This window comes from Podarcis melisellensis (assembly GCF_964234715.1).
Source record: "Podarcis melisellensis genome assembly, chromosome: 17".
Lineage (NCBI taxonomy): Eukaryota > Metazoa > Chordata > Lepidosauria > Squamata > Lacertidae > Podarcis > Podarcis melisellensis.
Genome location: NC_138534.1, coordinates 15,131,019 through 15,145,280, shown reverse-complemented (window position 1 = coordinate 15,145,280; position 14,262 = coordinate 15,131,019). Strand labels below are relative to the sequence as shown.

At 43.3% G+C, this 14,262-nt stretch overlaps 1 protein-coding gene across 3 annotated transcripts in view; it reads left to right on the top strand.

Moving 5' to 3' along the window:
- Positions 1 to 14,262, top strand: part of ADAMTSL1 (ADAMTS like 1) — a 465,616-nt gene that overhangs the window by 241,753 nt on the left and 209,601 nt on the right. For all 3 annotated transcript variants that reach the window (XM_081893676.1, XM_081893674.1, XM_081893675.1), the window contains one exon: positions 4,405 to 4,532. In XM_081893676.1, coding sequence (XP_081749802.1) covers positions 4,405 to 4,532 — 128 coding nt within the window. The remainder of the gene's footprint in view (positions 1 to 4,404; positions 4,533 to 14,262) is intronic.

The following is a 14,262-nucleotide window of genomic DNA, read 5'->3' as shown; positions in this document are numbered from 1 at the left end:
CTGTTGTTCATTCCCATCAGTTGGATGCATGAAATAGCAGGATGCGGTACTTCTTCACTTTCAACCTGACGTTGCTATTCTCGGTGCCCTCCTTGTTCCATAGCCAGCAGCTAGCAGAGCTACATGGGCTGAACAAGTTATGTGGTTTATTGCAGCGATAACTGCAAGATCAGCTGGTTGTTTTTCTTTAAAGGCAAATGAATCTTGCCCTGAATCCTCATTTCCCTTAGTATATATCTCTGTGCTCTGGTTTCTTTCTTTCTTTTAAAAAAGGAGCTTCCTGTGCCTTTAAGGGTGATGAGAAGCAGCTGTAGGAATGCTGCCAGTATGTCACTTTGGAAATGTCAAAGGAGCAGCAGGTCAGTGGACACCGGTTTTGTGAATCCCCCTTGTCACCTGCACCTGACCCTTGCCACTCAACCCTTCCTTTAAACTCACAGAACTGCCCTTGGCGTGGCTGCAGGAAATAAGACAACTTGGGTGTTGCTGTTTTTTAGCAGCCACAAATCTGTCTCTAGAGTGCCTCATTTTCTAAGATTAACTTTCTACTGTAAAATGACTTTTTGAAAAGGAAATGGTACACAGGAAGAAACAAAATCTGTGCTCTAAAATCAAGTGCTGGGATTAGACTCCTTCCATTCTCAATAACACCTTAATATACCATTTCAACTTAACACAAAGCGGAACACTTTTGAATTCCATTGGCTTGAGTGGGAGATGCTGACAGTCCAATTAAACATATGTTTACTCATAATAAAGCTCTATTGAATGCATTAGGAGGACTCTAAGTATGGTACATGGGGCTGGAGCTTTAAGAGTTTAAAATTTAACTTTGGCTGGATTATGCCTGTTGCTACTTTCTAAACTAGGATTTTATGCCCCAGTCTTGTTAACTCAACTTGCTCTAATCTAGGGATAGCCAACATGGTGTTCCCTACATGTTTTGTGGAGTATGGTTCTCATCGGCCTCAGTTTACATGGCCGATAGTCAAGTATTATGGGAAATGTCGTTCAACAACATTGGCTAGCCCTGCTCTAAGCTGTGTACCTCTAAATCAGGCATAGGCAAACTCGGCCCTCCTGATGTTTTGGGACTACAACTCCCATCATCCCTAGCTAGCTAAATCCTCTCTTCACTCAATACTTTGAAGAACTTAATTGTTGTTGTTGTTGTTTAGTTGTTTAGTCGTGTCCGACTCTTCGTGACCCCATGGACCAGAGCACGCCAGGCACTCCTGTCTTCCGCTGCCTCCCGCAGTTTGGTCAAACTCATGTTGGTAGCTTCAAGAACACTGTCCAACCATCTCATCCTCTGTCTTCCCCTTTTCCTTGTACCCTCCATCTTTGCCAACATCAGGGTCCTTTCCAGGAAGTCTTCTCTTCTCATGAGGTGGCCAAAGTCTTGGAGCCTCAGCTTCAGGATCTGTCCTTCCAGTGAGCACCCAGGGCTGATTTCCTTCAGAATAGATAGGTTTGATCTTCTTGCAATCCATGGGACTCTCAAGCGTCTCCTCCAGCACCATAATTCAAAAGCATCAATTCTTTGGCGATCAGCCTTCTTTATGGTCCAGCTCTCACTTCCATACATCACTACTGGGAAAACCATAGCTTTAACTATACAGACCTTTGTCGGCAATGTGATGTCTTTGCTTTTTAAGATGCTGTCTAGGTTTGTCATTGCTTTTCTCCCAAGAAGCAGGCACCTTTTAATTTCGTGACTGCTGTCATCATCTACAGGGATCATGGAGCCCAAGAAAATAAAATCTCCCACTGCCTCCATTTCTTCCCCTTCTGTTTGCCAGGAGGTGATGGGACCAGTGGCCATGATCTTAGGGTTGTTGTTTTTTTGAGTTTTAGACCATATTTAGTTAGGCTCAGTTTTCTAATAATCTGTATTAGTGTGATCCATAGACCACTTTTCACCACAGATGGGCATAAAGGGCACCACCGATGGGCACACTACCAGCAATAAAACAATCAACCCAAATAATACGGTTATTAAAACAAACAAAAAAACACAAGTGAAAACATGAGTTCAATAAATAGGCATGGTAGAACTTACTTTAAAATGCCTTCTGAAATATAAACAGGTCTTTGTCAAATATCTGAAGTTCAGTGTTGTAGGGCTTAGAGCAATCAGTTAAATAAAACACATTAAATCTTGGAAGCCTCTTTTAAGAAATTGGATGACAGATTTTGGCACAACAGTAATAAAAATTATGCTACGTGAGTTTGATCTCCCTGTTACCCAGTCACTTGAGTAGCAGCACCGCTGGGTAATGTAGTTGGTATAACATTCCTACTGCTCATTATTACATTAAATGAGATGTGGGGTTGCGGGAGAACACAACAGTGCATAATACCACATTCCCTCGGCATTACTAATAAATAGATTCTTAGTTGTTTCATTCCCAGTATAAACAACTGTCAACTGTAATGTCAAAGGCTCTCAGCAGCCACATTGGTAGGTCCTACTTGATAAAGAACTTTAAAGAGAGAGGGCCCCAGGCACAGTTCCCAGCTGTTGGTAGATGTTGAGGGTTTGGATTTAGGTCTATGATAAGTTCAAAGGCTTTCCTGAAAAGATATATACCGAACTGTTCACAGTTCCAGCCTTCAGTGAACCCCTTCCCAACCCCCCTACCCAAACTGCCTGTGAATAACTGCATTCAGCACAGAAGACTTTCGCTAGGCTTCTGATATCATGACAAAGGTTTCATGCAGCCTTTCAAGATAAGAAAGCTATTTTATGCTTTAAACTGCTGCAGCATCCCAACAAAAACAATCAGTAGTTTAGACCTCAAGTTACTATATCAGAAGCCAGTGATTGTGTGTTTTATGTTACTCAATTTCTTGAGAAGCAGTTTTCATGTTTGTCCTTATTTGTCTCTGACCATCCCATAGCCTTCATCTAAATGCAACAATTAACACAAGGAATAGCCTAACTCGGACCAAAATAATAGACTTATTTTGAATGCCGCAGATCATCTCTGAAATGGATCAATAAAAGACAGAGGGCCTTGGAGCATGTGCAGAATCAATTTCTTTCACCTTTTAGCAACCAAAACTACCCCCAGACTTTCCCCCAATTAAAGCAATTGGAATGAAATGTTTCCAGTGATGGTGGTGGTGGTGATTATTATTATCCCACCCATCTGGCTGGGTTAATGTCAAACATTCAAAACTTTCCAATACAGGGCTGCCTTCAGATGTCTCCTAAAAATTGTGTAGTTCTTTACCTCCTTGACATCTGAAGAGAGGGTGTTCCACAAGGTGGGCACCACTCCTGAGAAGGCCTTCTGCCTAGTTTCCTGTAGCTTCACTTCTCGCAGTGGCAGAACCGCCAGAAGGCCTTCGGTGCTGGACCTCAGTGTCTGGGATAAACGATGGGGGTGAAGATGCTTCTTCAGGTATACTGGCCCAAGGCCATTCAGGGCTTTAAAGGTCAGCACCAAAACTTTAAATTGTGCTTGGAAACGTCCTGGGAGCTCATGTAAGTCTTTCAGAACCGGTGTTACATGGTCCCAGTGGCTGCTCCCAGTCACCAGTCTGGCAGCTGCATTCTTAGTTGTCAATTCCAAGTCACCTTGAAATGTAGCCCCACGTAGAGCGCATTACAGTAGTCCAAGCAGGAGATAACCAGAGCATGTACCACTCTGGTGAGACAGTGCACGGGCAGGAAGGGTCTCAGCCAGCGTGTCAGGTGGAGCAGATGGATTTACACATTGTGCGAATTATTGTTTTGCAAAAATGCTGTTTCGTTCAAGGCAGTGGCGTAGCGTGGGTTGTCAGCACCCGGGGCAAGGCAAGTAATTTGTGCCCCCTAACCCGTGGATTTGCGCCCCCTAACCCCCAGATGTTGCGCCCAGTGCGGCCGGCCCCCCTGCACCCCCCACGCTACGCCACTGGTTCAAGGAACCTGATTCATTGGTATAGAATCTGGATGTGAGGATGCCTTGTGCGAACAGTCCTGAGGAAGTAAAATGGCTGCATCTTAAAGCTTTTGACTGTCACCAATGTCTCCTTTTCTTTTCTTTTTTCAAATGAATTTTTATTGTTTTCCTTACATATTCTTTTCCAACAAATTGTAATAGCACCATACATTCCCTTTGACTCTGCCGAGTCGCGACCCCCCTCCCTCCCCACAACTGGTATATTTATCCTCTTTCCATCACACACATCATTCTCATATTAGTACTATTATACATTGGAGGTATTATGTCAATCCTGCTAGTGTCTTGACCTCTTTACAATTCTTCTTTAAATATTCAATAAATTTACTCCAGTTATTTTGGTATCTTTGATCTCCCTGGTCCCGGATCCTCCCTGACAGTTTGGCAAGTTCTGCATATTCTGTCAACCAATGTCTCCTTTTCTTGACTTCGTTCTTTCTTTCTCTTGTAGAGTTCTCGAACTGCTCGATCGGAGGAAGACCGAGATACGCTGTGGGATGCCTGGGGCTCGTGGAGCGAATGTTCCCGTACTTGTGGGGGAGGCGCTTCCTACTCCCTCAGGCGCTGCCTGAGCAGCAAGTAAGGAGTTAAATGTCTCTTGAGTCTCTTGAGTCTACAGCATACAGAGCAGCGGGTGTCTCAGAATCGTGCTTGCATTTCGAACTTGGAAGACGAAAGGTCGCGTCTTCTTCAGGCAACCTTCCAGTGGGGTTGATGGCCCAACGCACAGTCCTTAAAATATGCCTGCAGTAAAAAAAAAAAAAGTGCAGCACAGCGAACAATCCCTACATAGTTCTTACCTGAGTCTAATGCCAAACGGTCCGCTGCCAGCTAATGAAAAATGAAACCACTCATAGACTCTCTCATTCAGAGTGGTAATCCTCTTCACTCCCATGCATTGAACCTGAGATAAACCTCCAGCTTTCGCACCCTAAATCATTTAGTCATATGGGATCTATAAAACCCAAAAAAAGATATCCATATTTGTGTCTAAATATAGACACATGCAAACGTGAACATGTATAATAACATACTGAGCTTTTGCTTTTACAGAATATTTCCTTTAGGTTATAAAGGAGATTCGGGACCAAACTAGACAAGATACTAAATGAATCACTAGGAAGGTCTTTCCTCTGCCCCTCCCCCATCAGTTCTGATAACAGGGGGCTGACCCATCAGGGACACCAACTTGCCCCCCCCCACACATTGAGGGGGCCTGGTGTCATGTGATTCATCCTTACCCCACCCCACTCCTGAACGCTCACTTGGCGGTGGTGAGGGCTGGGCCATGTGGTGGGCGCTCATGTCCTGAACTCGCCCGGTTCCCGAGCACTTGCCCTCTGGCGGCAAGGGAGGTTGGCCCCCTCAGTTTTGAGGGGTGAGCTCAGCCCCCTGCCCCCTAAATATTGAGGAGGCTGAAGCCCCTTTTGCCCCCTATAGTTGGCATCCCTGGTCCCCATTTTTACTAAAAGTAGTTTTGTAAGAGTGGCAGGATGACAGTCAGGGAGTGTACGGTAGTTCTGCCTGTATAGTGGCTCTTTTCTGATTTAAAAACCAAACCAATTCACCTACTCTCACTCACAAACGGAAATGCAAGTATTAGGATTAGCATCATCATGTCTAGTTTCGCCCTCAGAAATACCTGCGTGTCAGCAGCAGGCCAAACTGTAAATGTGTGTCTTTGTGCCCAAGAAGACCCACACTGAAATTTATAGTCTTAAACTAGCCCCATCGGACACTTGAAACTCCTTATGACAAATATCACTAATATAATAAAATCCATTTTAGAATAACTTTCAAAGCCCACACCTAAAGTACCCGCATGCATGAAAATCTTAAACCAACAGCCCAAGCAAGCAGCGTTAAGTTAAAACCAGGTTTATTACTCTACTAGATTTCAAAAAGTACTTCCTAAAGAAGAAGATCATAGCAACATAGAATTGCAGAGTTGGAAAGGACCATGAAGATCATTTAGTCCATCCCCCCACAACACAGGAAACCTTTGCCCAACATGAGACTTGAACCCATGGCCCTGAGATTAATGTGCATAAATTAACCTGATGTGTACAGAATTTGGGTTTCTATGAACTGAGAAGAGGGACACTACTACAGAGCATGATTCTGAACATGTCAACAAGTATGAATTTGGCAGGAATAATCATATATCAATTTCAATGATGCTTTTATTATCTTACACGTTGACGGCACCCAGGTGTAATTTAAACAGAGCAAAAAAACCTGGCACATGTTTTCTGTACCGTGCTGATGAGAATTTAATAGAAACCTGTTGGGAAGGAAATACTGTCCAAAGGTGCTTTCTTAGGTTTGATATTATGACGATGTAAGGAAGCACTGTTCATTTTATAATTGAGTCCAGGCAGCACAAAGATGGAAGCTGGATCTCCTGTTGCTGTTATGTTGAGGCAGGAGTGGGATGTTTATGAGGAGAGGAAAGATTCATGATGGAACCATGAAATCAGTGGGGCAACAATGTGTTTGTTTTAGCTCCCTGTAGAAATGGACAGTGGCTTGCCATTTCCTTGGACTAGAATTAGCCCAGCTTTTCCATGGGGAACTCATTCATCATTACCAGAGCACAGTAAATCTCTACACCTCCTCTCAAGACAACTAAACAGCTGAACAATCACTGTGAAGGTCAATTGATTTATTGTGTATAGTCAAAGGCCTTTACAAGGTAAAATAATAGGTAAAGGACCCCTGGGCGGTTAAGTCCAGTCAAAGGCAACTATGGGGTTCCGGCACTCATCTCGCTTTTCAGGCCGAGGGAGCCGGCATTTGTCCACAGACAGCTTTTTTGGGTCATGTGGCCAGCAGGACTAAACTGCTTCTGGTGCAACAGGACACCATGACAGAAACCAGAGCGCATGGAAACACCGTTTACCTTCCCGCCACAGTGGTATCTATTTATCTATTTGAACTGGTGTGCTTTCCAACTGCTAGGTTGGAAGGAGCTGAGACAGAGCAACAGAAACTCACCCTGTCGCAGGGATTTGAACTGCCGACCTTCTGATCGGCAAGCCCAAGAGGCTCAGTGGTTTAGACCACAGCGCCACCAGCATCCCCTCTGCAATCCCCTTTACAATGAAGAGCAGAGGACAAAGGCAAGGCTTTCCTCTGAAATCACACAACATAACCTATAAAAGTTTACAGCATAAAAAATTGACAGCATAAAAAAAATTAAAATTAGAAAGCATTGATATAGCTGGAATGGAGCTTCTTAGCTGCCAGAGCAAATTTGACTACCAGATGTGTAATTTGCAGATGTTTATCCGCTAAGCATTTGACTTGTCACTTTCTGGGGGATCAGCCGGAGGACCAGTTAATAGATGATATAAAATTTTCTCTGGGCATTGTATACAAGGGGGAAATCAGCAGGTACATGAAGGTAGTGAAGCAGCTGGACTGCAGTGATTATGGTTCATTTTTAAAACCAGGAGCAGCTCCCCCAATGAGATGGAGCCACAACAATATTGTCCTAGTAGCAACATCACTGCTGCTCACTGGGATGTGGAAGGACATGGCGGTGACAAAGCTTGGACTGTGTGGGCACACAGGATTAGGTCCACCAGTGCACTTGCACAGCACTGACCTTGCTGCTGCTTCACCCGTCTCCCTCCCGGTAAGCAGCAGGTTAGCTTAAGATTCATTACCCCAAGAATGCGCAACTCCAACTCCCTTTAGCTCCAGCCATCATGGCCAATGATGCGAGTTGCTTTGCAGTGTTGTGGTTCTGCTACCATTCTGACCCTGGAAGAGGCTGCAGGAAAATATGATTTGCAGGGAAGGGTTGATATACCCACAGTGAGTGGGTGGGTATATCTGTTAGCGAGAATGGTGGAAATAATAAGGCACTTAAATCAAGGATTAGGATGAGGGTTACCTCTACTCTTACTTAATGGCTTCAGCAGAAGCATTCATATGGCCAGTTCATGTGGTTTTTAGTCCTTAGATGCACCAAAGCTACTGTCACTCTCTGCTCTGCTTCTTACTTGAAGGCAATGCTTCCTTTCGCTGTAATTTTCAACATATATTGAACATGGGACAGTATGAATTTGTTCAGCAGCAATGCAAAACAATGCTAAACCCAAGTTAAGCTATTTGTTTGGTATGTAGGTAGGTACTTGATTGTCAGATTTCTGTACTGTTCTTCAACAATTTTTCTAGGGCCTGGAAAAAAAAAAAAAGATTTGTTATGAATGATAACCTGAACAGACTCCCATCTGACAAGCCATGTTTATTGCAAGTGCATGCCAAACCAGGATCTGAAACTATGGTTTGAAACTGAGTGGCAAACCATAGTTGGCATTAAATCTGAACCACCAAACCATGGTTTGTCAATACATAACAGTTTGCCTCTGCTTCATCAGTGCAGGCTGCAGTTCATGATAGTATCTGGGGATTTTCAGAGAAGGTAGTCAAAGATGAAGGTGAACAAACTATAATTTGTCTATTTGCCTAGTTATGCTTAGTAAGGTATATTCTATGACAGGCATGTCTAAAGTTCATTTTGGGGGCCTAATCCAGCCCACCGCTCGGTTTAATCTGATCCCTGTGGCAGTTTATTTCCTGGGGTAAAATCCTAAAAAAAACCTCAACAACTTCAATCCTGAAAAAAAGGTCAACAAATTTGGCCGGCCCTCACGGCTCTTCACTTCATCAAATCTGGCCCTCTTTGAAAAAAGTTTGGACACCACTGTTCTATGAAAACAAGTATTTTGGGTGGTGTGCGTAAACGCTGTCTATGGCACATATGCAAAAGGGACATACTCCATAGTCAGAATTGTCTTTAAAAGTGTGTTGTTTTTTGCTTCCATATCAAGAGAGTTCGGTTTGATTTATGAAACCAAATGTGAACTTTTGCCTATTCGCAGATTGAGAAAGGGTTATTATGTGCTGATTCTGTTCGCCAGTAACAATATATTCTAAATAGTAAAATTTGACCTTGAATTAGCACTAAATGTGCAACTCATTTTTCCTTTTTCTGGTCTGCATACAATTATGAATATAAAAGAGTGCTAAATGATTATGATTATTATTTTTCCCTGTGATGCTGGACAAGCAGTTTCAAAGCGAAAAGGAAAGAAACCCACCCAAACTTTGGGGATTTAGAAACAAACCCAAAAGCATGACAGTTTTAAATCTAAGAAGAAGAAAATGAACTATCTGTGATTTGTGTCGGTGGTTCACAGTTTTGTGATGTCTGTCATGTTGCAGACTTGTGTATGCCGTACATAATTCTATAACAGATAAAATGAAGAATGATGCTAGATTTTTGATTGTTAGTTTGATAAATTAAGAACTGGCGCGCTAGTTGAGCACTATAGAACAGACCAACCCACAAACCAAAACTAAATATTTCTCCTCCACTGAGGAATGTTCATGGTGTATTACGCCTTTTCGTTCTCTGTGTGATGGCTTCCAGAACACGAAGTAAAAGGAGAATGCAGTCCCATTGTGTCAGCTTTGAAGCCATGCAAAGAATACATGTCCTGCTTCAAAATATCTTTGTTCAGCTAAGCAGCTGAATAAATGCAATTAATTTATTTTCCAAGACTCGCCTGCCAGATCTCCTGATTAGTCCCATTCCTTTAGCTGTTCGGGTCAGGTATGTTTAGCTGTCATGCATTTTCACTGTGTAAATGCAAAGATCCTACTTAATATGATCTCCATACAGTGCACTGCAAATTTTGTTCATCAAGTAGCATGGAAGACATTAGTAGTTCCAAGCCAGCTGTGCTTAACGTTGAGTTCAATTGGGACAGCAGGACTTGTGGTAGGTTCTGAAGAAGGAAAGTTAGAAGGAAAGGGTTAAGCTGAGGGTTTAGGTGAGGCAACCAGGTGGTAAGAACATAAGAATATAAGTAGAGTCTACTGGATCAGGCCAATGGCTCATCTAGTCCAGCATCCTGTTCTCACAGTGGCCAACCAGATACCTGTGAGAAATCATGAGCCCAAGAGCGCTTTCCCCTCCTATGGGTTTTGTTGTTGTTTAGTCGTTTAGTCGTGTCTGACTCTTTGTGACCCCATGGACCAGAGCATGCCAGGCACTCCTGTCTTCCACTGCCTCCCACAGTTTGGTCAAACTCATTTTCATAGCTTTGAGAACACTATCCAGCCATCTTGTCCTCTGCCATCCCCTTCTCCTTGTGCCCTCCATCTTTCCCAGCATCAGGGTCTTTTCCAGGGAGTCTTCTCTTCTCATGAGGTGGCCGAAGTCTTGGAGTCTCAGCTTCAGGATCTGTCCTTCCAGTGAGCACTCAGGGCTGATTTCCTTCGGAATGGATAGGTTTGATCTTCTTGCAGTCCATGGGACTCTCAACTTTGGGTTTAGCAACTAGTATTTAGAAGCATTGCAGCCTCCAACTGTGAAGCAAAACTCATACCCCCTGCCCACCCACAGGGCGTCTGCTAGCAGGACTGGTCAGTTCAGTCTGGTACATAGATTTCAATCTGGTCCAAAGTTAGCAAGTGAAGCCCCTTCCCTCATGATTGAGGCTGAAATTCTCCACATTATTCTTTGGATCAAGTGTCCTGAAACTGTTGCCATTGGATTGTGTACCTCCTCTGCCAATTGTTAATAAATGCCACCATCATCCTCAATGCATTACTTCTGGACATCTTCTGGGGAGAAATGGTGCATTTTTCTCACGATAATCTTCTATAATAATCTTTGAAAATGCGTAATATGGAAAGGGAGGGTACAGGAAGGGAGGAACTCCCAGGACTCAGGAAACAATCTTAGGTGATAATAGGTTAACCAAGAAGCTAAATATTTACCCAGAGATCCTATCCATTATTGTTGTCATTCTTTCCAGCAAAGGGGCAAAGCATGGGATACTTTGTGTGTGCACAAACATTAAAAAACACAAGACGTAGCTGACCATGTGTGGTCTCACAGATATTGAATCACTGAAGCCAAGTTTATGGGACAACATCTGCTATCATCACCCTTTCCTCTAGGAAATCCTGTATGAATTGTTCATCAGGGTGGAGATCTTGCCTGTGCCTAAAATTTATCCACATCATCCATCCTCAATTAATGAGAAAAGAAATTATATATGAAAAATTATCAAAGGGGGGAGAATGTTTTGAAGAAATCCTTGTGGTTGGGGTGTGTGGTCCTTGTTGCAGTTACCTTACATGTGGCCTAGAGGTTTTGTTGAGTGCCCTGTTCTGTGTGTGGAACAGGTCTTGGTGTTTCGATTTCTGGGAATTGAGTTGAGAGATGACCTAACCTGGGGAGAAAACAGCAAAGGCCTGATGAAGAGAGCACAGCAGAGGTTATATTTTCTGAGAATCCTCTGGAAGAATAATATCTCAGAGGACCTGTTGATGGCATTTTACCATTGTACTGTTGAGAGTGTATTAACTTATGGTCTGTGTGTGTGGTTTGGGAGCTGCACGGTCAGGGGAAAAACAATGCTGTCCAGGTTTGTAAAGACTTCGGAGAGAATAATTGGGTGCACTCTTCCCACCTTGGATCAAATCTACGCTTCCAGGTGTCATAAGAAAGTTGCAGAGATAGTGCAGGATAGTACGGACCCCGGAAATAATCTCTTTCAGCTTCTGCCTTCTGGAAGAAGGTACATGGTTATAAAGACTAGGCCTGAGAAACAGTTTCTATCCAAATGCGATTTTGGTTTTAAACACAGTGTAAGGTAGTCTCTGTGGGAGTATATTGTATTTACCGGTAATTATGGGGTATCAGAGTTTTTAGGGGGTTAACCAGGCTGGGATAGCAGACTTGTTGGTTTTTGAATTGGGTTTGTAGATTTTTTCAATTTCGTTGTTCTGTATGGGACAATGACAATAAAGATTATAGTATTGTGTCGTATCATATTCTGAAAATTATCTCTCTTGTGCTCTGTGCTCCACAACCTTCCTAAGTGACTGTGCTTCCTGAAAGCCCCATGGCAGCCTACCATTTACCTGGCCATTCCTTTTTTTAAAGCGAAGTCCTTTTACTTTTAAGGTAAAAGGAAGGACTTCGCTTCTACCATGTCTGCAGCTATTTCATTCTTTCCTTCCTCTTTTTTGAGTACATTTTTTTGGAAATGTTGTCAGGCCATGCCCTGCTTTATCAGTTATGTGACCAAATATTTCACAAAGACAGATTCCTCCTTGTGCTTTGCTTAATTGTTTTTTTTGGGGGGGGGGGTCCTCCTCATCCATATTACTAACTTGAAGGCACACCATTTTTATTGCACAGTGATTAATCTAGATCAGCAACCCCCAAACTTGGCCCTCCAGATGTTTTTTGGCCTACAACTCCCATCATCCCTAGCTAACAGGACCAGTGGTCAGGGATGATGGGAAGTGTAGTCCCAAAACATTCCTGACAACATTAAACCCCTTGTTGGCATTTTATTTCAAAGCAAACTAGAACCCTGATGTCCATGAGTAGATTCATTGTTGTAGGTGAATCCCAGGAAGGTGTGAGAAATGCCATGAGTGAGTCAGGCCATGGCAAGAAGTGAGCTTGATGGACTACAGTGTGGATTTCTTTTTTTCTTTTTCTTTTTTTACTGTTTGTGTCTGTATTTTCTCTCAATTTGATCTTTCCAGTATTTTTTAAAATTATTTGGCTATTATAGTTGTTTATCTCTCTAACCCTTATATGTGTTGTTGTAATAGGTGCATTATTGTTTGGTTTTATCCCACATCTCAATATAAGACATGTGGGGATCTGTATGAACGTAGCAGAATATATATTGATTTGATCTTATCCTTCCTTACTCATGTTTATGCATATAGCAGAGTACACCCCCTTTGCAGCGCTAGTGGAAGCTATTGAGAAGCTGGTTTCATCCTTTAGATGAAGCAATCCAGAATGCCCCTGGTGCAGTCTAGATCTTCCTGGTATTCCCCCCCACACACACATTCCCTCTTTAAAAGAATAATCATACAACATGGGTAAAGGTAAAGGGACCCCTGACTATTAGGTCCAGTCGTGGCAGACTCTGGGGTTGCGGCGCTCATCTCACTTTATTGGCCGAGGGAGCCAGTGTAGAGCTTCCGGGTAATGTGGCCAGCATGACTAAGCCGCTTCTGGCGAACCAGAGCAGCCATGGAAACGCCGTTTACCTTCCCACCAAGGTGGTACCTATTTATCTACTTGCACTTTGATGTGCTTTTGAACTGCTAGGTTGGCAGGAGCAGGGACCGAACAACGGGAGCTCACCCCGTCGCGGGGATTCGAACCGCTGACCTTCTGATTGGCAAGCCCTAGGCTCTGTGGTTTAACCAATAGCACCACCCGCATCCCAATCAAACATAGTCTTCTTAAAATAAGAGTAGAGTATACTCACAGTTCACATTCAGTAGCAGTCTGAAGGCAGGCTTAAGTTGCAGTTATAGGGTACATTTGTAGATTAAAATGAAGAGATGCCTGAGCTAAATCTCAGGCTTAGAACATCCTTTGTTATGCATGAGGCATCTCACGAAGCAGAACAACAGACAAAGAGCAGGAGGCAAGAGAGAGAAATGGTGATGTATCCAGCCTTTAATTTGGGTCGCGCCCACCTCGACCTGGCCGCACCCTCCCTGTTGGAGACCCATTCCCCTGTGTGCCCACTCTAGGAAACAGGAAATGATGGACTTGACAGCTCAGTCTACATATTCCACAGCGCACACACACACACACACACACACTATCTCAGAGGTCTTACATCACTGAGCTTCCCCCATATTGTAACTCTATCACAGGTTAAGAGAATAACCAAAACAAAACAAAAAATCCTTCCAGTAGCACCTTAAAGACCAACTAAGTTAGTTCTTGGTATGAGCTTTCGTGTGCATGCACACTTCTTCAGATACACATTTTTATTTTTTTTTACTATGGCAGACCAACACGGCTACCTATCTGTAAGAGAATAACCGTTCTCCAAAACCACCGTAGAGCCACATATGGCTCAGGCAGTACCAGCTCAAAAATTTGGGAGCAGCTTGGGCAAGGAACCCTCCAGAGTCCTCTTTAACATAGAACAGGGACAGGGAACCTATGGCCTTCTGAATGTTGTTGATCTCAGGTGCGTGGCATGGCCAGTAGTAAGGGATGGTGGGAGGGATCTGCTGGTCCGAGGGAGTATCCAAACATACTGTAGATACCCTCAGGAAACAGTCCTGGTTCCATAGCCTTACGTTTCATGTTTTGTTTCGTTTTTAAAAAATGCTTATATCAACATTTTAATTGCTTTCTTCTAGTATCAGCTACATAACATAGTAAGCACATCCACTGGATATGCAGTGTGCATATGGAAAAAGTCTGTATACTTCATCCAGCAATCTT